Source organism: Achroia grisella, unplaced genomic scaffold (genome assembly GCF_030625045.1).
Source record: "Achroia grisella isolate CSIRO2021 unplaced genomic scaffold, CSIRO_AGI_Agris_v1 utg515, whole genome shotgun sequence".
Classification (NCBI taxonomy): Eukaryota; Metazoa; Arthropoda; class Insecta; order Lepidoptera; family Pyralidae; genus Achroia; species Achroia grisella.
The window spans coordinates 142,010-165,573 of NW_026712908.1; the positions used below are offsets into that span (position 1 = coordinate 142,010).

The following is a 23,564-nucleotide window of genomic DNA, read 5'->3' on the forward strand; positions in this document are numbered from 1 at the left end:
AGAACAATGGCATGTATAAATTGAGTAAGATCTCGTGAAATTGATGCAATTGAATAGATATGAAAAACGAGATGGTATGGGGATTTTGGTATGGGGATCAATTTTTGCTCTATATCTACCATAGTTCAGTCAAAAATGCTATTTTGCAATAGAATAGAAGGTCGGACATAACCATTAGTAGTCTTTGTATTCCAAAATAACCTTGGAACTAGATTTTTAAATGAGTCTCTGACAATAAATGAGGTTCCCAGATATTATCTTATATTCGCTAATTTTAAAAATGCGACATAGTGTTGACAAATAAACATTTGTTAGTGTATGATTACAAAGAATAAATATTATTTAATTAATGTTTTTGTATTATTCGTAATTACGTGTACATTAAATAGTTTTCATTGTCCTTCACCGTTCCGATAATAAAAAACTATTAACCTACACAGTATCTCCAAAGCTAGATCGACGTTATATTTTCTGCGTAGGACATAGTGAGACTATTTCACTTTTTTGCTTACCATGCTACGTAGTACTATTTAACAGTTTTGTTATAATTGACCCTATGGATATTTTTTATGATATCATTCTTAGTTGAGGACATAGGTAGCTCAGATAAAAGAATATTGCATAGTTAAATGTTGATGATATTTGAAATTTAAGTTAGGTTTAACTGTGAGTTTTAATCTTTAATTTCTCTAGATATCTACTTAATGAAGTACACATTTAGATCATGATTTACAGGGTAGGTATTTTTTTTTCAGTTTATATACATATTATTCATCACATTATCATCAATGTTAAATTTATACATATAGTTTATCTTTAACGGGTTACTAATTTGTTTTAACAGAATTTTGTGTTTAAACCAATATTCGTATTGTATAGTGAGTTTAATATTATAAATTATGCTCCTGAATTAAGTGAAAGTATTTCATATGCAAAGTTCGTATTCGTAGATAGGTATCTACTGTAAATATTTTTAAATTTTGTTAAAGATCTCATTTGAATTTAACTTGTTTGTGAAGGCTAATGTAATAATTTTTATGTCACATTGTAAACCAAACTGTTATAAAAATTCTTTTTATTATGAGAGAGTAACTGTAGTTAAAATAATAATAAAATATATATTTTTGCTTCATATCCTTTGTTATTTTATATCCAATAAATATACCTCAGATACTATGTACATAAACATATATTGGGATAATAGATCGTATCACCAATTAAAGTTATATTAAACTAGATTTTGCTCGCGGCTTCGCTCGTGTAGTAGTATTTTTATTAATTAGGTGTAGCTTTTGCGGCTTTACTTTTCTTTAGCGTGTGTAAAAAATTAGGGCCTATAAAATCTAAGAAGATTTATACAAACTTTCATCCCCTATTTTATCCCCTTAAGGGTGGAATTTATCAAAATTCTTAGGGGATGCCTACGTCATAGTAGCTTTATGCATGCAAAGTCTCAGCCTGATCGGTTTAAAATTGACAAAGTTTCATACAAACTTTCACCCCCTATTTTATCCCCTTGGGGGTAAAATTAACCAAAATCATTTCTTAGCGGATGGCTACGTCGTAACATCTGCCTGCATGACAAATCCAGTGGTATGGGCTGTGCGTTGATAGGTCACTATGTCAGTCAGTCACCTTTGAGTTATATATATTTAGATATCCTGGCTATAAAATCATAATCATAGATGAATAAGTTAAGTGTCATTACGACAGTAAAAAATAACGAGTTGAACATGGAATGAAGCAGACACCTATTAAATCTACAAATAAATGCAGTAAAATGTTTTATATAACATGATAAATTTAGTTGTGCTTCTAAATTATTCGACGATATGAAATATCACGCATGTATAAGACAGTTGCAAAAAAATCTGAAAACTGTCGCTCTAACTAATCGAGCTCAAATATTTCGGAGTAAGTGAATTATGTTTAGATTTGTATCTAAAATCCATTTAATTTGTTATTTTAATACACCGTAATATCACGCTGCTGAGGTACCTACGTACCTATCTACCAGTATTGATAAGATTTTACTTCTATGCATCTGTTTTATAGTGGTGCTCAGTTCTAAGCTCATTTATACGGCTTTACAGCTGTTCGTTCAAGAAATTATGGTGGCTATTCTAATATAAAGTTACCTACTTCTGCGACACTGGTACAAAACGACAAGCAAGGCACTGTCGTTCTCCTCGGTACCGTACACTTTAGCAAACAGTCAGTGGAGGATGTTTCCCAGGTAAGAATTAGAGTTTAAATTAACCTACACATACGTACATAATCATGATTTATTTGCATTCCTTCATATCTACCTTTGGCTTTATTTTAATGTCATGTTTTATCACTGTTATTTATTATGACAGTGTTTTCCATACAGATAGTTAAGGTGTTGAAGCCAAATGCTATACTAGTTGAATTATGTCGACAAAGAGTATCGCTGCTAGAACTAGACGACAAAAAGTTTTTAGAAGACGCAAAAAAATTCGATTCACGGAAAATGAAGTAAGTGTATGGACCGTCCTTGCTAACAACCTCGGCAGAATTGTTTCATTATACCTGCATACATCATATTGGTACACTTTAATAGACCAGTACCGACCCCCTGTCCAATTCAAACGGGAACCGAAATTACGACGGCCTGAGCCGAGGTTCGAACCCCTAGCGGTGCCCTCAGACTAAAATCGTGTCCGTCAGGCAGGAGTTGCTCTTCAGCCGCTCCATAAGTCCTTCCGCGAGTTTGGAGTGCCATCTGCACTCGCCCTCCTATCGTCCGGTGAAGCTGTAAAGTCCAGCTGCGGCCAACAGCATTAGAGAAGTCCGAAAAAAAAACCAGTGCCGATAATTTTTTAATCCAAAAAATTATAATAAATAATAGTAGGTTGAAACCCATTGGAAAAGGAAGAGATTGTAACAAAATTGAAAGGGAAAATAATATATGGGCGATCTGAGGCCAAGAAGTGGATAAAAGAGTGGGAAAAAGAGTTTATCTAGATTTCCGGTAAAACTACAAATTCTATGAAAAAGAGTTATATGGCAAAGTTAAATATTGTGTGACGACAATATATGTAGATGGAATGAGATGTAGTTCCTCTCTTAAAAGTTATTATAACATTTGATAACAATTATCCAGAAACAAAAAACTATGTTGACAAAGATCTAGGACATAAGTTGTAGGTATGTTATTGCCATATATACCTACTATATAATATAAATATAAGGTTCTACACTTACATTTAAAAAAAATCTATGCAGGAGAGGCTCCGACGCAATGCAATTTTTTACATATTATGATAATTTGCACCTAACCTGCAGCGCCATCTACCGAGGTCAATCGTTTAATATATGTAGTTACACATACTTATTATTTCATCCAAATCGGTCTAGCTGCTTAGGAGTTAGGTGACAAACACACCCTACTGAAGAATTATATATACATACCTAGTAATTACGTATGATTTATTTCGTACTGTAGTTATTAAAAAAATTTAATTTCTGTGCCTACATGAAGGGTACCTATAGTATCTTACAAAGAAATACCGTCAATATCAATAATTAATTTAATAGCCGTGTCCTGTTCGCTGATTCGTTTAAATAATAAAATTCTTAAATATGTTATAAATCAAACTATTCGTGTTTACTTTTATAGACAAGCTGTAAAAGGTCAAAATTTTGTGTCTGGTATGTTGCACGCCATGCTCTTAAAAACATATGCAGACATCGCTAAAGAGTTGGGGGTAGCACCCGGAGGTGAATTTCGACGAGCATATCATGAGGTAATGTCTAATTGTTATATATTTACTTATTTTTAATATCTACCTAGAACTGCTAGAACTAACTACACATACCTTTTGCTGTCTATTAAGAAACATATCATGAGTTCATTGTCTACTGTCAGATACTGCTTCTATTCAACAGAATGGTGACGGTATCACCTATCACTACTGATAAGGGAGTGTTCATGAATTAAAAAAAAAACAGTATTAAAGCGTATTTAAGAATAAAGTACCTAGTTATTTCCAGTCAAATTTAGAATAATTCTATATAAATATTTCAGATGAAGAAAATTCCTGGTTGCAAATTGTTCCTTGGTGATCGGCCGATTCAAATTACAATTGCAAGAGCATTTCAGTCTCTGAGCGTCTACGAATTGGGCCAAGTGCTATTTCATCTGACAACTTCGAATCCAAAACCATTGGAGTAAATATATTTGAAAATACTATCTTCTATATAATATAGAAGATAGTACTTTTAATTTTTCAAACATTTTAGTGGTGAAGTAGGACGTCTACTTCAAAATTTTAGGTTTTTCTGTTCTATTCGGGTTTCGATCAAGTAACTGTTCCTACTTGGGTTATATTTCGGTTTCAATACTCGTTTTAACAAGGTAGACCTAGTACAAAATCGTCTGTAATCGTCTCTATGTCAGCTATTTAATCAAGCAAGCAGCTTCCTTTGTATATTGTGTTTTAGTTGAAGAATGAAATATGGCAGTGAAATTACAGAGTAGGTACTGAACCATAATCTGATAACCACTTATTTCTCTGGAATGGCGACCCATGAGGGTTATTTTAGATGTCATATGACATGATCTTTAATAGCGTTCCTCATGTAGGTATATAGGCGATAGTTGCGACTTATTACCTGTGCTTCGTCAGATTGTTTGCCATTTATAGTTTTATAAAAATATATTATACGAGGTATAGGAGATTCGACTTAAAACTTTGGTTTCAGTAAATTTCAATTGGAAAGATACAAAGACAAAGATTTTGTGCATGCACAATTCGAGGAAATTACCAGAGATGTGCCAGCGTTTAAAAAAATATTCCACGTTTTTGTTGACGAACGTGATAAGTGTCTTGCTTATTCGTTGCAAGAATGTGTTCGAACTGGTTCGTATAGATAATTTTTATTTCAAAATAAATAAGGTTGTTGTTCATGACTGTTATCCTAGATGGGATAGTAAGAGACATTGTTAACTGACGTCAGTTGTTGTTGTGGTGTACACTTGATATTGGTCATGTCTCTTAATTACGTTCATATATTTAAATCTAACGTGACAGGTGACTGTGGTATAGATACTTTTTCTAGACCAACGTCATATTTATTATTCATCTAGCTGTTGATTGACATTGTAGAAAAACACGAAACTATGTCACTGTATTCGTAACATATTAAATATATTCCTCAATTACTGTATTTTAATACAACAGGGACGAATCTCACACCTTGCCGAACTGTCTTTGTCATTGGCGTTTACACCACGCGTCTCTAGTCGGTCAGAAATTTAAAAAAAGAATTGGTATCTATTCATCAATAATTTTTAATAACTCTCAATTTAAATCACAATACGATAACATTAATGGTAATGTCATCTGTAGTATTATCTACTACTAGATTCTTCTTATCCAATGGTATTGTACCTAACCCTGTTGAAACCCTTCATGGAGGCCGACTCTGCCGAGGAACTCACACACATTCTCGACCCCACCTCATTCACTTGCTACACCGATGGTAGTAAGCATCACGGGAAGGTCGGTGCAGCGGTCGTCATCCGGAACCCGAGCGGCTCTACAGTTCTGAGCAAGAAGCTCAAACTGCATGATGTCTGCTCGGTGTTCCAAGCGGAGATGGCCGCCATCGACCAAGCATGCCAACTCATCATCACCAGAAAACTGTCACCCGCAATCATCCTCACGGACAGCAAGTCATCGCTGATGGAACTGTCCAATCATAACAGCACCAATCATCTTTGTAATAACATCTTCAAATCACTCCATCTAGCCAAACATCACAACATCAACATTTCATTCATTTGGATCCGATCACACATCGGGATATCTGGCAATCAGGAGGCCGACCTCGCGGCCAAATCAGCAGCCAACTCCCATTCATCCCCTTCATTCTCCAAATTTCCCCTCAGCTACATAAAACACCACTTCATGCAATTAAGTAAAGCCGAATTAGAGGACTTATACGACACGACAGACAATTGCCAGTATACCAAGCAGTGGTGCAGCAATTACGCTGAGCTGCTGCTTGTGATACAGGCCTTCCCTCCAAACTTTCATTTCACCCAGCTTCTCACCGGTCATTCATACTCCAAGTCATACCTCAAACGGTTCGGGATCACCTCGGACGACAAATGCCCTTGCAACGATGATGCTCCGCAAACTATGGAGCATCTCGTCAAGGAGTGTCCGAGGTTTGGTCCCACGAGGCTCGACCATGAGACGGCCTGTAGCATGCTTCGGGTCTCAGAACCATTCCATCTCCCATCCATCATCAAACATCAATCAACCATCGACACTTTCACATCACACATATCATACATCATTCACAACCTCAAACATTTCAATCAAACATAATCATCATCACCAACATTCCCATACCTCTATCATCAAAATTCTCATACCATCATCATATCCATACCATCGTCATCCAAACCACCAACGTCTTTATTTTGTTTCCTTTTTTTTTTCTTCGTTTTGTTATTTTGTTTAATCTTTCATTTGTTTCGTTTTACATCTATTGTCGTTTTGTTTTGTTACTTTACTTGTTTCATATTGTTTTGTCTTCGTTAATTTTTATTTTGTTGTTACTTCTTTAAATTTGTTTTATTATACTAATAATGTTATATATCTATAAAAATGTATATATTACAACAAGCGAATTCAATTTTACACCTAATAAAAACATAAGTTGAAAAATCCGTTCCAACTCTGCTGAAGCGAGCGTAAACCAAAAGCGCAAACGCTAAGGCATAAGAGTACATTAAACAGACTCTCAATTAAAAAAAAAACCCTGTTGAAAAAAAATAACTGAACGAACGAAATGCCATCTATATATTTTTCACGAATAAACTGTACCGGCTCACTCCGTTTAGCAATTTGTGTTGGCATCTTGAGTGAAAGCAATAATTTACACTCCTTTTGTTTTAAATAATAGGTACTAATAGCCTTAATTTATTTCAGTAATGGACAATCCGCGTGTATTGGCCGTAGTGGGAATGGGTCATGTGGATGGTATAATAAAATACTATGGCAAAATGAAACAAGAAGATATTGTACCTTTATTATTGTAGGTTCATGTCACTAAACTTTAGTAGGAATATTTATATATAGATTTTTAATAGATAATAGGTTTAGATATAGGTACCAATTAATATTTAGGCTTAATAATTTGCATTAGGTTTCTTTAATTTAATCTCGTCTATATCTACCATACCATTGAGGTATTATTTTCTAATAAAGTAGTCATGATAAATACAAAGTAGAATTTATTTAATTAGAGATATTTGAAGCTGGTAGTCGTAAATATACTAATGATCGTTTTCTATCAATGTAAGTACCTCCTTAATAATTTTATTTCTTATTTTCAGCGCCTAGGTTTTTATAAGTATATATGATCGACACATCTTGATTACATCGCTCCTTATAAAAATTATCTAGAAAACTTGAAGGTAAGAACTTATAATAACTTGTATTATTTGTATGGACCACTTTAGACTTTCCGAAGTCAGAACAGCGTACTACACTGGTCTGTAATTTGCAATAAATAGCGCGTGTACATATATTTATGTCTGTTTACGTGCTTTACCGTGGAAACAAGCTCCCAGACATCGCAACAAGTTAGGTAACAACCAGTAGCAAGTCTCCATTTCTTCCCTATCTCGCTCCAAACCTCATCAGCCTTATAAAAAAATGTAATTTTTTTTTTATTTAAAACGATATTCGAATATGCATTCAATTTTCAAATGTATGCATGTTGGACCCCTCCTCTATTCTATTGTCAAGATTTATTTCTGATGATAAATAATGTGCTAACTTACTTTACTTATTTAATATTAAAGTTTCTAAGCAAAAGAGTTTCCTCATTATTTTTTTTTTCTAGGATAACATATATCTAATGAAATGAAATTGTAATAAGTAGGTATTAGATGTCAATAATGTAATAGGTATCTATATTGGATACTTTCATCATCATCATCATTGTTATTATGACGACAGCAAAAGTGCATTGCAGCATGTGACTCGATGCACCTCTGGTTACAGAGGAGTAACGAAGGCTTATGCTGTGCTTAAACAAATTAATTGAGATTAAAAACAGTCGGGTGGATCTCAGATTACAATGGGTTTCTTCCCATATTGGCATAATGGGAAACGAGCGGGCAGATCAACTAGTCAGACTAGCAATTACGAAAGGCAATTTTATTACGGTAGCATGTGACTTTACAGAGGCGTTTTATATTTAGGTACATTTAAAATAAAATGTCATGATATGTGGCGAGAATATTTTAATAAATGATCAAAGGAAAAGGGCATATGGTACAGAACTATGCAAAGTGAACCCCCTCGTATCCCATGGTTCCGAAACATTAATCTTAGTTGTAAGTATGTAGTCATAGCACTTAGATTTCGTTCAGGACACATTCCATCAAACAAATTTAGATTTCTGATGAAAAGAGTAGACTCCCCCAATTGTCGAACTTGTGGTGGTATTGATGATGGTTAACATTTATTGATGGAATGCGTCAAGAAGAACAATGAAAGGCAAATTTTACTGAAAAAAAATAAATTTAAACAAAATTAATTTAGCAATCTTTCAGAGTATTTTATCAGAACCTGTATCAAAACAATCGGTACTAATTTATAAATTTGTAGATAAAAATAGGTAAGATTTGTCTTTATAGTAATTTAAAGTTTAGATTTAATCTAATTGATTAAGAAGTCAACATGGAGCTAATATGCTCACTATTGTGTTAAGCTCCTAAATAAATAAAGGGGAAAAAAATAGATATGCTTGTCACGAAAATGAAATAAACCGTATACCTACTATTTTACAATTTTGTAAAAATTCTCTTTTTCAGTATTTCCCCACTGCCATATTATACGGTGCTGCTCAGGAACGGTTTAAAGCTTGCATTTTATTTTTCAATATTTTCTTTGGTTTTCATAAATTATTAATTTATATACAATAAACATTGCGTATCTAAAAGTTTTATTTGAGTTTTTTTTAGATTAAAATATTATCTGTGAGTTTTGTACTGTAAGTAATTGAATCTGTGTGTAATTTCAACGTTTAATTTAAAATAAATGGTAACTACTCTCGTTCTACAACCTACCGCACCGCAATCCGCTATTATTTTTTTTCAGCTTAGCGTTCATTCAAATACTTTTTTATTTGCTCTAGTGCTAAGTCTCGTAGTGTGATATTAAAAATGGTACTTAGTTCATGAAATATATCCGTCATAAAATCAAAAAATTGTATTTGCAACGTTTTCAATTTCATTTGTTTATTGATCAATCAGTATATCGAAATTTCCTACCAAAATCCGATACATTGAATTGATACAGAGCCAGATCTATCATTCATCGACACGTATTCGATAATTGCGGTAGCCGGAGACAAAAGAAGTGAAGAAAAAAAAAAAAACTTTTATGTCAATTTCAAGTCCAAGTCAAACAAATGTCACAAATACGCTGAAATTGTTAGTGAATCGAGTTGACGATCTTTATTAATTTTTAAATAATACTTCAATTATAAATATTTATATTGTAATGATTTATTAATCTTTAAAATCACTAAAACATTTTAGGTGCGTCTTTGTAAATCGTTTTCAATGATTATAATACAAACCATCATTTGAGTTTGAGCCATGTTATTGTGGTTTTTATTTAGTTTTTCATTATTTAATAAAAGTGTTTATAATGCAGAAGATATTAGTTGTGGCTGTGGTGATATCAACAGAAATATCTATAAAAACATATTTGTTTCAAAACGTACTATAGATTCGACAGAGCAATGTACTTTAAAAAGTGAAATGGTAACTAATGAATTTCAGAGCACCCCTGAGAATGATATGGTGCTAGTGTCTGGTGGCGAATATCAATTTGGCACAGACGATATTATCATAGAAACAGATAAAGAAGGTCCTAGTAGAATTGTTAAAATAAACAGTTTTTATTTAGACAAGTATGAAGTATCAAACATAGATTTTTATCATTTTGCCAAAAGTACTAATTATAAGACTGAAGCTGAAACTTTTGGAGATAGTTTTGTCTTTGCATTATTTCTAAATAGAACATTTAGAGAAGAATTAAAGGATTTCCGTGTTGGACAGGCACCATGGTGGTACAAAATTGATGGTGCCGACTGGAATCACCCTCATGGTCCAGACTCAAATATAAAAGGTAAATTAATTACTTGTTACATAAATTTAGAATGTACCCTAATTACGAAGGAGGACTATAATCTTTGGAGCTACATATGTATATGAATAAAATCCTTCAGTTTCAAAGATATACTTCCATAAACACATAGCATATAGATTTATGTACTTTGTAGTTTTACTGGTAAATAGTAATACAATAATTTTCCTACTAAATTCAATCTAATACCACTTTTATAGTCACTAGTTGTTTCTTTTTTGTTTTTTGATGTGATGTTAATAATATATATTACTAAATAATTTTAGAAATTAATTTTGAATTAATAGCTTCCTAATAACCAGTAGTTAGAGTTATTTCAGAATTTTCAAAAATTATTTCAGCATTACCAATAACATATATAAAAACTAACAAGCAGACTAAACTTGCAGACTTGATTTACTAATCAATGGTAATAAAAAATAAATACACTATTAGAAATTTAAAGGAATTCATACAATAGTTTTTTTCATTTTAGATATCATGAACCACCCTGTTATACATGTATCATGGAGAGATGCTGTAGCATATTGTCTGTGGAGAAATGCTAGATTACCAACAGAGGCAGAATGGGAGGCAGCATGCCGTGGTGGTCATCGGAATACAAAGTATCCATGGGGTGACAAACTGTTTCCTGATAAAAAGTATATGTAAATATCTTGAATCAAATTTAATATTATTAACTTAAGAAAACACTATTTCCTGAATGTAAGGGAAAAATGTATTTCTTTAATTAAGCCTCACATTTCTGCATATAGAGCTGAGATTACTGTAATTGTAAAGTTATATATTCTTCAAGCTCATTCAGTAATTGCACTGTTCTGTGAAGTGATTATATGATCCATCTAGCAGGAATGTGACTAATATAAAACATATTTTACAGGGCCAATATCTGGCAAGGTAATTTTCCAAATCATAATTCAGCCAAAGATGGATACATTGGCACTAGTCCAGTAAAATCTTTTTTAGCAAATGATTTTGGATTCTATAATATGGCTGGAAATGTATGGGAGTGGACTCAAGACAGTTGGTCCAAAGATCAAGTAAGTATTTTTAAATTTATAATATCCAGTGTCTGATTAAATGAGAGTTTCAATCCATAGTTCCATTTGAAAGCCCTATTTCTTGGTGATGTACATTATATACATTATAACATAACAGCTATAATCAACTTATCGAAATCATCATATAATATCGACATATACATGCCCAAATCTGTAATGAGGGGTAGAATAGAATGACCTAAAAAAATACTATGTGAAAGTGCTCATTTGAATAAATATTATTTCTATTCCTTATATTTATAAAGATTATTTTAATATAAAAAGATCATCCTTTATTTGTAAATAGATGCTTATGTGCTTTTTCTTTTGTTTTAGCCTGAAGAAAAGGTAAAAAAAGGTGGCTCGTATTTGTGTCATCGTTCTTATTGCTACCGTTATAGATGTTCTGCTCGCTCACACAATACTGAGGATAGTTCGGCTGGCAATTTAGGGTTTCGTTGCGCCAAGTCTCTTTGAACTTAGTGTTTATTTTAAGCATTTTATAATGTTGTCTAAAGTACTTAAAATATGCTAGTTATGTCATGTTTTCAAATCCTGGAATCAGCTGAGGTATGGCTGACAGTGCTTAAAAATTTTTATTTATTTAAAGTATATTAAACACGTAAGTGAAATTTAATAAATTTAATTCTACTATTAGTCACTCCAATTCTACTACACTAACTTGCTGTTTAAATAACAGTAACGTTAAAATTTTTCATATAAACTAGTTTCAATGTATAAGGTATAGCTGAGAAACATGTTAGAATTATAGAGGGAAATGTTGCTCAGCAGAGGGAGCCAATACTATTATTATATTAGGTGTTATTATATGACACTATAATCTAACAGCACCCCACACAACACGTCACTTTAAATATTTGTCTATAAGGGTAAATGTGCTATTCCACATTTACCAATGATGCGATTGGTACCCGAATAAACACTCCACTAGGCTTGTTTTTTAAGTATTAATTTAATTTGGTCTAAAATACCTGAGGTAAGTATATTAAATGTAGAACCTACTACGTCTGTGCAGGAGCGGAGTAAGAATGCGATATGTTACCACTCTTTGTCTCTCCCTAAGATATCCTAAGAACTGTTTAGGGTATAAAAGCGTAAGTAAATGAGTGTCACAGAAGGAAAACTGGACTTAAAGGTCCGAGGCAGATATGTGTACCAGTAGATCGTTAACGCGTTGTTACGATTGTCTTAGTACCTAACAGCATAACCATTTTAGAATCTGCATGTACTACCACCAATGTTTATATAATTACTATAATATATTGATTGTGATATTTATATATGTGATTAAAGTTATAGGTACTTAATGATTTATTATTTTTTGTTAATATATTTTCAACATTTCAAAACCGTTTATTATTTTCTCTTTCTTTGTTGCCTGGCCTATTTACTATAATCCTTACCCATCAACCTACTAGTATTGTAATTTCGTGTAATATGTAGGTTTAGCTTTTGTTTATGCTTTATGTATATAGGCGCGTCTGCATAGCGCACCCAGTGAGTTTAAGAAAAGGTTCGCGGTATATTTGTTTGGACGATACGCTCATAACTCAAGTGTTATTTCTAGTGTCTACACTTTACTGAGTGGGAATGTCACGTTACTCACTTGTTATATTTTAACCCAGTTTAAGAAGTTAATAATTGATGCCCATATTTTCAATAGTTTGCTTGATTGATTTCATTTTGACATAGAGCCTACGTGTATATTTCTTACTTAAAAACGCTTAATTTTAATAGTCCTTAAAGCTTTGTTGCTCGATACAACCTTCTGTAACAGGCAATTATGCATTAGTTCATACTTTTGCTTTTACAAATGTAAAAAGTGTTTTACAGTAGTGGCCTAAATTATGAAATGCAGACTTGTGGGAATAGGTAAAAAAAGATCAAACTGTTTATACTTATCATTTATTTCCATATTTTGTATAAAAATTACAGTAATTACATAAACTGATTTCAATACTCATGAAATAAAATTCAATATGGGCAGCTTCAGTTTACGTTTGGTGTAAATTATTGAAGCACATTTTTCGGTAAGTACGGAAACAAACGGAAGACTAAATAAAGGAAGAACTTCGATGGCTAATGCTATTATAAACCCGTTAATTTATCTTATATATAGATAATTTTGGTATTAAATAAAATATAAATTAAACAAAATAAATAATAATCAACACAACCACATCAGTGTCATAATATCTAAAACACATTGAACAATCTATGTACAGTAAAACATAGTTATTGTACTTAAAAAAACACGTGAACAATGTGATATTCATTATATGTTAATTCAACTATACAACATAATTACTGTTGTAAAGAAACATGTGCTACAAAAATAACACATTATGATCCATACATTTCTACTAGTTTGTTTCATTGTATAAATTTTGCTATTATATAAATAATATAATCATAGCATTTTGTTCTGAAAAAATAATTATAATGAAAATAACATCATATTACATAAATCACTCAAAACTGCGGCAAGGTACTTGTGTTCATTTAAAATAACTTGGAACTTTAAAAAGCACCAATATTAAAATATACAGGAGCTATTATTATGACTGTATTCTGTCAATTTCTTCAGATCTTAAAAGCGACTTCACTAGAACCTAAAAAAAGTACAAAACGCTATGCGATCAATCACAAACCTAACTATATATTTAAAACAAAATTTACACCGTTTATACCGCCTACTTATATGTACACTAGATAAATCACATTTAACACTAATAATTCTAGGGTTATTTACTGAAAAGACGCGGCGGAGACACGAGTCCGGCGTTGGTGGGCTCGCGCGCGAGTTATATACCGTCACCCCGTATATGTCCACAAAACAAACAGGTAATGTCCTGTGAAAGTTGAGGCTACAAATCACAGAGTAGTACGGAATGCTAAGGTGGGCGCCTCGTCCTGGTCCGACGTCAGTTGCCGGCCGGCAGCACGGGCCGCGCCCGCGCGATCGGGCCCCCGCCGTTCGTATGCCCGTTGCTTGATGAGAACCCATTCTTCACCAACCCATTCTTGTACATCACTTCTTTTTCAATATTTGTCGTGGACGGTGGCGGTGACTTTGCACGCACCTGCAATATAGCATATAACAAATTTGGGTTGTAGATTAATGTGGTTGCTAGTAATGTACCACGTCAGGTTAAAAATATTGTGATAAATTCCTGGTGAATTTGCCATGATAGACTAACTGACCTGACCTCATGCTCATCTTACTGTCCTCCACTGGTGTCCTGTTTAGTATATATCGTTAGCAGAGGCACTTATTGTACATCATACCATTAAATATATATATATATATATATATATATTTAGGACTGTTGTTAGTATTAGCGCTATTGTTAGTAGACTCGGTTCTCATAAATAAAAGATCGTACAAATACTGTTGAACTTGAGAAGCCAGTAGAACAAACTTATATCCAAAGTCGACATTGTATTTTTTAACATACGTAATAACTCAACTATACTATATATAACTCAACAAGATTACCGACAAACAAAAAATGTCGCCAGTAAACCAATTTTACTTGTACTTTTTGTCCAAATTTATAGATTTTTTAAACCAATGTTTCTTTCGAACGAATAAAGCTACATATTTCAATTATTGTTCTGGGGATCTGACTATCGCTGAATAAAAGTAGCTTTGTAAAGATTCATTCCTTTTCACATTATCCACAGTCCTATGAAGCAATTAAAAAAAAATGAAATGAATTAATGGACTATGATGATAGGCCATGAAGATATAACTGACGATACTCATAATTATTATAGTTTAGTAATCCAAGATTTTTTACATATTTAAATGCTTACCCTTGGCTTGTTATATGATTGGTTGTAGAAGTCTTTGAATAAGAAAAAGAACATAACACCATGCATTCCGATCCACCAAACGAATCCACGTGGGTAGTCACATTCAATAAATAGTAGCTGGAACGCATGGACGATAACACAGATGAATTGAACCTGCAGATAAATTTATTATATAGTATTATAAAGCGTGTCTGTCTGTTTGTGCACGAAACACCTAATCTTATATATGGCGTTATTAAAAGACGAGCATAAAAACCAAGAACTTATAAATTCAATCGAAACTATTATAAAATCAACATATTATAAAACAAAGTCGCTGTCGCCGGCTGTCCGCCCCTATGTATGCCTAAATCTTTAAAACTACGCAACGGATTTTTAAACGGTTTTTTTAAATAGATAGAGTGATTGTAAAGGAAGATTTATATACATAAAATACAGTAATATTATAAACGCTAAAATTTGTGAGTATGGATGTTTGTTACTCTTTCACGCAAAAACTACTGAACGTATTTTATTAAACTTTACAGTAATATAGCTTATGCATCAGAATAAAACAAGCCGCGGCCCGGGGCCCGCGGCCAAAACCACGGGCACATTTAGTAAATCAATAATTACCATTTGGAAAGTGGTGAGATATTTCTTCCACCACAAGTATTTCCTCATTTGTGGTCCCATAGCTGCCAACATATAATACGAGTACATAACGATGTGTACGAAAGTATTGAGCAGTCCGAAGAATGTTGAGTGACCACCAGGACTGAACTTGACTCCAAACCACACAGACATCGGCATCACGCCATGGTGGATTACATGGAGAGTAGACACATGGTCAAACTTCTTTCGCAGGACAAAGAAGATCTAGAAAAATAAATGTATATTTTAAATGTTATGAATTTAGGTAATACTGTATAGAGTAAAATATGTATTGGCTATATGGAAATATTTTTTTTTATCAATTTATATGTTTATAAAAACTTGTAAGACTGAATATAAAATTTTAAAAGATTTCGTAGGTCTCTTATTATCGTCATAATAAATGTACGTATAAGAATGCGTACACATTTTTTTGTATATTTGTTTGTCTTGTTATACAGTTTCATATTTGACTCGGTTTATTGATATAATCACGAAAGCTTATATCAATAATTCTAAATAATATAAACAAAAATATATTAAAAATATATCACTTACAGTATCAAAGAATTCAGTGAACTTTGAAAAGTAGTACCACCAACACGCATGAACCATCTGAAATGTCAAAATTTAAATTACGACCTCGTTTTACATTACGAATTATGTTAGAATAATACGTCCTGACTTAGCAATTCTCTACTTACTACTCTCTACGGAGTTTTGAAATGATTGAAACGAAAGATTTTTCAATTAGATACAAATGTATTAAATATACTATACAACATACACAAACTAACTACATAAGTTCGACTCTAAATGCATCAAAATATATATGAAATTATTAAAATCAAAAAAGTAAATTAGCAACAAACGAGCAGTATGATCTATGCGATAGTTTACTATCTCGAATAAGTGACGTAACCCGTCACCATATGACGCTATAATTATGTATACGAAAAAATTGTGACTGACTAATTGCAAACTGGTGTTTACGATAACGTTAGATAAGTGGTAAAAGTATTAATCGGTGAGATACTAGGCTTTTTTTAATAAGGGGTTTGAGTTATTGATGTGTATTAGGCCTGTGAAACTATAACCTACGGAGATCTATTGTATGTGTTGTATCTATATCCCTATATATTACTTACTTTTTTTTATTAATAATTTTTCCTTATCTAACATTAATTAAAACACCATTACTAAATATCACCTATTGTGGTTTTAAGAATATCAAAAATAAATATGACGTGCCATATCTTTCATAATGAAATTTTAACATTTTTAAATTAAATATTATATGATACTATAATATTGTCAATCTTTATAAAATTAAATTTAATATATATTTAAAAATAACAAATTTTGATATTTAAAATAAAAATGTAATCGGTTACAATGTGGATGTTAATGTATGATATTTGGGTCTTTACCTTGTATTAATATAATGTAATGGTTTAATGATGATGCAGTGTTAAAAGGAATATCATCGATCACTGAAATCTCGTTCTATCTTACATGTATATTCACTGAAGTCTGTTATATGGCCTGTTTATAACACGAATTTATATAGGACGTTCTTTATATACATAAAATAGATAAAATGAATATTTTATATCGATGACACCTTTCCAAACTATGGTTAAACATACGTAGGATTTTGTAATATTCATGCTTATATAAAATCATTTACCACATAAGCATTAGTAATGAAAATAATGCAATGAGTTTAATTTCAGTACATATAATATAAAATTAAGATGATACCATTAGCAAAAAATAAAGTAAATCATTCGTCAAGTTACAGCTATCTATGCTTAATGTGCAATATAATACGTACGTTACTTAACATTGTTTTTATTGTAACGTGACATGTACAATGAAATGTGACTACCAATGATTACGTGAAAACTTTGTCGGTAGATATTATTGCGAAATTCATTCATAAACAAACTAATCGCAAATCAGTGCATTAAGTAATTAAGTAGGCACTAAGCATTTAACCGGCTGTAAGGATAAGTATCTTAATTCGTCTTCAGTAGGTATAATTATATAAATATTTGCGAAAACTTTGCATATGTATATTTTCGGCAAATTTGAAGTAAATTATTAATCGGATTTTTTTATAACTATGTTAAGACGTAGCTATGAATAGAGCGCATTGTTGTACGCTTTTAAAATATAATAAATATGAATATTAAAATAAAGCAAAATGTGTTACTAGTGGCTTGTTTTATTTTAGCACTACAACGTACAAGATGGAAACTATAAATGTAAAAATGAAACTCCTAGATCATTAATATATTCAAGTAGTAATTCACCCTCATAGTTTGTGGATTTTTGGAGTGGTCGACAGGCTGACATCGATAGCTATACCTGCCTGTGAACCAGCCACCTGACCCGATCTGAAACAATGCACCGTCACCAGAACCTAGTTAATTATATGTATATTTACATACACTAGCTTGTTACATCGTTGGTGCTATCAACTTGTTAAGCTAACAACCTATTTAAGAAATACAACATCTACAATTTATAAAAAAACATTGTCAACAGATTTCCACTACATCAAAGTCCCATAATAAAATACATATTTCTTATAGGTAATATTTACAAGTCTATATACATGACCTGAAAATGAAAATACATAGGATGTCTATTTACAATGAATCTTTGTTAGTTCATTTTGCTTATTAGCATATTTCTAGGAGAGTAAGAGAACCCTCTTATAACTTACTCTAGTAGCTATGGGATTGTCTGTGTAGTCCACAGGCTGACATCTTAAGTTGTAATGTTTCAGCCAACCTCCCATCAAGCTCTGGGCAAGGCATATTAAAATATAAGTACTTAGGTGTACACACCAATGAAATTTATATGTTGTTGAAATATTGTGTGAGTTAATTAAATTTAAAGATTTTAAATATTTAGAGACTTTTTTAGTTTCTCTTAGAATTTTATTTGCATAAATTCCTTTTTAATAACGTAATTTTAATGCACAACATGTCTATATTTTATGATAAAATTAAAGTGTACATTATATACAAAATGTTATTACATATTTTATGTTTCATACATTTATAAATAAAACAATATTTATATTTATAAGATGAAAGATAGTTACAGATACAATTATGTTCTCTTATTAACAGTACATTATTCTTCTATTATTCTTATATTACTGTTTATGTATTGTTCTAATATGAATGTATATATAATATTTTTTTATAAAATTACCATATAACAAATTTGAAACTCTACTACATACTGAAATTTTCCTTTAAGTCATTATGTGTCAACAATCTTTAACTAAATATTAATTATGGTGGAGTTTCATCTAACCTGTGAGGTTTGAATGTGATATGCATTTAGTGTAATATTTTCTCATCATATATTTTCTAGTGGTAACTGGAATGTTAAACTAGCTGCCAGCTTACCTGATGATAAGTAGCAATGGTGAACTATATAACACAGTTCAATGCTTAACACTCACAATTAATGTTGCATGGTGAATGAAATGGGTTAGAGTAGACTATTAAAGTTTGCCATGGTAAAATATAATCTCTTATAATAATATAATTTCTTAGTGACAAATATAATTCATGGAATTATGACAATATATTTTTTTATATATGACATTATTCACTAAAGGAAAAACCTAAAAGCTAAATCATACTTGGTATTGCGGAATATCTACAATTGACTTGAGATTATTAAAATAGTTAGCTATAAGCACAGAAAAAATATTATTAGTTTAAACACTTATAATTTATTTAAGTTAAAATGTCCGATTATCCTTAAAGTAATAAATATTTAAACCACTAGAAGTACTAATATTAATAATAGGCTCACCTCATAGAACAGCCAAGCGCTGAATATGACTTGGCAGAAATTGTAAAATATTAAAATATTTTTTAATTCATAGGGTTTCCTATTGGCCATAAACTTGGGTCCTAAAACCTGAAAATAATAATATTTTTAAGTAAGAACCACTTTAAAACATTGATAACATTTGTTGCATATTATGTTGTATAATTTAACCAAATATAAAAATAACACAATGTGAACTGCAGATAACTGATTAAGTGTTGTGTTTCCGTGAGTACCCTTTCCGTTACATCCTGTATCATCATTATCACATGATAGAATGATAAAGGGTTATTATCAACTCAATGGAGCAATTTTTCAATTAGCTAAAGTGGTTCCAGAGGTTACATACTCATAAACTCATTTTACAACATTAGTCCACATGAAATGTATTTTTGGAAGGTAAAAGAAACTCACAGCTGTACAAATACATCATTAACTATGTACAAAAAATGGGTGTTTGAAATTTTAAAATACAAGTTTCAAGCAGTAATATAACTCTATAATATATATGTTTCTCACAACTAAAAATAAAGTAATAAAGAAATGGTTGTTTTATGTGTATTACATAATTTTTTAATAAATATTTTTATTAACAATTTACTGTCACATTAGTTCAACAATTTTTTTGAGTGAAATACTTAATTATTTACAATCAATTACATTTCAAATGTAATTGATTGTAAATAATAAAGAGATACATACCTTGACTAGATATACATAACTTAGACATATTATTAGTGTAGGAAAGGGGGAACTCATCAGGAACCATGGATTTGTTCGAGGATCTGAAACAATAATTATAATTTCAATTATTTATTAATTACTCAATCCACTTTTTATTACTTTATTAATTTCATAGAATTAATTTGGTCAGTTAAAAATATTCTGCGAAAACTAAAAAATTTAGGTAGATAACTATAAAAGCTATAAGCTATCATAGAAGACAAAAAGTAAACATAATTTTAAATGCAACTAATAAAATTAAAAATACATACAACTGTTGTGTAATAAAAATTACTTACACTATTTTAATTTTATTACTTCAAAACATATTTTAAAAATGTTAAACTAGGCCACGAAATAAATCGTTACCAGTTGATATTATCAAGTATACTAAAATAAATTGGCATATTGAATTACTAACCTCCATTTTTGTCCATAAAAACGTGCATATCATCTAAATACTGTAGTATTAGCGACATTGTTGGTTATTTCTGAAAAGACCAGAAAAATAATTAATGAAATAAAACAAATGAACGAATTGTATATAGTTGTATTGATGGCTGACAGAAAACTTAGTGTACCATTGACAAATATTAAATTAAACACTTGTTACATAACATAACAGAATTTAATTGTTATTTTTAATTTAAAATTATTCATATAAGTTCAAACTGAAATATAAAATTAGGTTAGACCACAATCGTAAAGAATTAACTGGCTGGATTGGATTATCTCATATTCAGTGTTGCCAACGCAGATGCAAATTTTCAATCTAACCTAGCTGAAAAAAACTGCCAAAAGTGCTAAAATATTCATTCGAAAATACTAATAAACTATTATATAAAAATTATGCGTTACATTTGGGTAGGAACCTAAATGTAACTACAAAACACTTGTTTTATTATTTTATTTTATTTATAAAAAAGTAACTCCACTAAGTAATTAATAATTACGGACCCACAGGATTGATTTCGTTTTTTTTTCCCTGCAGCTTTATATTTTGATATTATAATACAATCAAAATATTGGATATAACTTTAAAAGTTTCTACAACTACATGAACTTACTAGAACAATAGAGAAGTTACAAGGTACAAGCTTAAAATCAATTGAAATCATAGCATAAAAAATATATCAGTACAATAAATAAACTAATTACTATAATAATTTCATTAAGAATACTTACTTATGTGTGAATCAGACCCGCACACCCAAGGTTGCGTAAAGCTGGTTATCTGTAAATATATATTTTTATTGTCAGTAAGTATACAAGAATAAAATATGGATATTTGGACATATACCTGGGTACAGAGATGTACCTAGATTACTATAAATAATCTATTTAAGGTTATATGATATGATAGTACATGACAGTAATTGGACTTGACTACATTGTCCATATTGGGGTGGAAATCCACGCAGTTTCCCCTTGAAATCATTAATTACTACCACAGGCTAAGTGACCTGACTTCATAATACTATCATTTTGCTTATATCGTGCATCTTAATTATATACAATGTATGAAAACGGGCGATGTAAGAGACAATTTGATTAGAATTGGTGTTTTATAAAATATGCTTAGGTACTACATTGTCATCACGATGTTACAAATACGATACTCAGGTTTTAGTCAGGAGGTATTTTACCTACTACGCGTTGATTATCTATCTAATTTATGGTATGGCATCATGTCCTGTGATTTCACTGCTATATGAACCATCAAAACATCTTATAAAGCAAGCTACTTGGTAGCTAAGTACGGTTACCACTGTTGAAGCAATCAACTCAAAGAGATCGTGTACCCTCGATTGATTAGTCTGATAAGTATTTGTGTTCATCGAAATCGGCAGGGCTGATGCCTGATAGGTGGTGGTTCCTATTTAGAAAGCAATAATATAATAAGTGTAGAAGTGCGAACGTAGTTTGTAGGTAAATATTTTTGAAGATTTTTAGGCACATTTCTATTTTTATTCATTAAATATATGAAAATATGTGTTTAATAATAAGTGTTCCCAGTGACCATCGTCAATAGGTACTCGTTGAGATAAAGACATTCTGCCATGAAACACGATGAGACATTCTATCGCGCACGTCCATTCAACATCAATTTCTAGGTCAAGGTCAATGTTAACAATAAAATATTCTAGTCATCCTTTTATGGGAAGCATGAATTCTGAATTTGATGATCGTACCACACTGCAGTATAATATGTATGACAAAGCCGACACAATAACTATATATAGACTTATTTAAGTTTAATTAGAGTTTGTTGGTGCCAGCCAGTAGGTAGCTAAACGTATTAGCATAGCTACTACCTAAGTGTATTTACGGAAAATATTTTAATGGATAAATAATAACAAAACATACAACAAGTAACTCTAAAAAACTAGTAGGCACATGAATTTAACTATAGCGTATTTAACGTGTATCGATATTATAGAAAAAAATAGTCATTATTATTTTCCTATAGAGTTATAATATTACCTAAGTATAAAAGAACATAGAAGTAGCGTAACCTTGTCTCTAACTTCAACCAGCAACCTCTGGATTAAGAGGAGCAAATCTATACCTACATATCTATACATATACTATATCATATTTTTACACCTACACATAGTCAAAACTTATTGGAATGAAAACAAAATAACAAAATATTTACTTGTCTGGTGAAAACGATTTATAGGCAGTGCTGTGGTATTGAATGTACTGTTACCAACACCCGGCCGCAGTCAGTCGTGGTATCTATCACTCATGCCATTCTTCGACCAGACATACAAACACAGCTATTTTGTAGCAAAACCTAAGTAAAAAAAGGAACGCATGCAGACGACAATTTTAGTCGATATAGCGTATGGGCATTGGAATTATCAGATTAGCTGTTAGATAAGAAAATAATCTTTTTTATTGACTATTATACATATTATATAAAAAATGCCGGCTATTTTCTAATTGCTGAATATTATTGAATTTTTCTGTCTATTCACAACAATCACACGATAAGAAACTGTAAGTAGGTTTATAGTACATCATCATATTTGTCATAGCGCCATAAGAAGAATAAAAACAAACATGTATACGTAATCTATGTACTAAATATCTAATTATTGTATGGTATATTTATATGTTAATAATCTTGATAATTAATTCTGTATAACAATCATTATCATTTGTTAATCCATATATATAAATTCAAATATAAAGGTAAGATTGACGGTTGGTTTTACCACAGGTTTTCATTTTTATGTGATGAGCTGTGATG

General features: G+C 31.2%; 3 protein-coding genes across 8 annotated transcripts in view; 2 read left to right on the forward strand and 1 right to left on the reverse strand.

Moving 5' to 3' along the window:
• Positions 1 to 1,699: 1,699 nt before the first annotated feature.
• Positions 1,700 to 10,149, forward strand: LOC131846972 (traB domain-containing protein-like). 5 transcript variants are annotated; one of them, XM_059196395.1, is made up of 9 exons: positions 1,700 to 1,914; positions 2,094 to 2,236; positions 2,375 to 2,499; positions 3,644 to 3,770; positions 4,052 to 4,194; positions 4,729 to 4,886; positions 6,969 to 7,074; positions 7,376 to 7,456; positions 10,118 to 10,149. In XM_059196395.1, exons 1-8 carry the CDS (start codon positions 1,833 to 1,835, stop codon positions 7,380 to 7,382), a joined length of 891 nt encoding a protein of 296 aa, XP_059052378.1. In that variant the 5' UTR covers positions 1,700 to 1,832; the 3' UTR covers positions 7,383 to 7,456; positions 10,118 to 10,149. The 5 variants fall into 5 exon arrangements, with proteins under 5 accessions (XP_059052378.1, XP_059052376.1, XP_059052379.1 ...); XM_059196393.1 differs by lacking the exon at positions 10,118 to 10,149 and adding an exon at positions 8,864 to 8,979; XM_059196396.1 differs by lacking the exon at positions 10,118 to 10,149 and adding an exon at positions 8,232 to 8,250.
• LOC131846971 (formylglycine-generating enzyme) lies at positions 9,464 to 12,609 on the forward strand. Its single transcript, XM_059196392.1, has 4 exons — positions 9,464 to 10,187; positions 10,681 to 10,852; positions 11,086 to 11,245; positions 11,582 to 12,609. Exons 1-4 carry the CDS (start codon positions 9,653 to 9,655, stop codon positions 11,720 to 11,722), a joined length of 1,008 nt encoding a protein of 335 aa, XP_059052375.1. The 5' UTR covers positions 9,464 to 9,652; the 3' UTR covers positions 11,723 to 12,609.
• A 551-nt stretch (positions 12,610 to 13,160) lies between these two features.
• LOC131846957 (elongation of very long chain fatty acids protein AAEL008004-like) overlaps positions 13,161 to 23,564 on the reverse strand; it is a 30,137-nt gene continuing 19,733 nt past the window's right edge. The window contains exons 2-10 of one of the 2 annotated variants that reach the window (XM_059196373.1): positions 21,491 to 21,539; positions 20,727 to 20,796; positions 20,285 to 20,367; positions 19,565 to 19,672; positions 18,037 to 18,120; positions 16,277 to 16,333; positions 15,701 to 15,943; positions 15,086 to 15,238; positions 13,161 to 14,349 (exon numbers count right to left, since the gene is read on the reverse strand). In XM_059196373.1, coding sequence (XP_059052356.1) covers positions 14,191 to 14,349; positions 15,086 to 15,238; positions 15,701 to 15,943; positions 16,277 to 16,333; positions 18,037 to 18,120; positions 19,565 to 19,672; positions 20,285 to 20,367; positions 20,727 to 20,784 — 945 coding nt within the window. In that variant the 5' untranslated portion in view covers positions 20,785 to 20,796; positions 21,491 to 21,539 and the 3' untranslated portion in view covers positions 13,161 to 14,190. Of the gene's footprint in view, positions 14,350 to 15,085; positions 15,239 to 15,700; positions 15,944 to 16,276; positions 16,334 to 18,036; positions 18,121 to 19,564; positions 19,673 to 20,284; positions 20,368 to 20,726; positions 20,797 to 20,886; positions 21,043 to 21,490; positions 21,540 to 23,564 lie in introns of those variants that run through there. The other variant, XM_059196374.1, reaches the window with a different exon arrangement.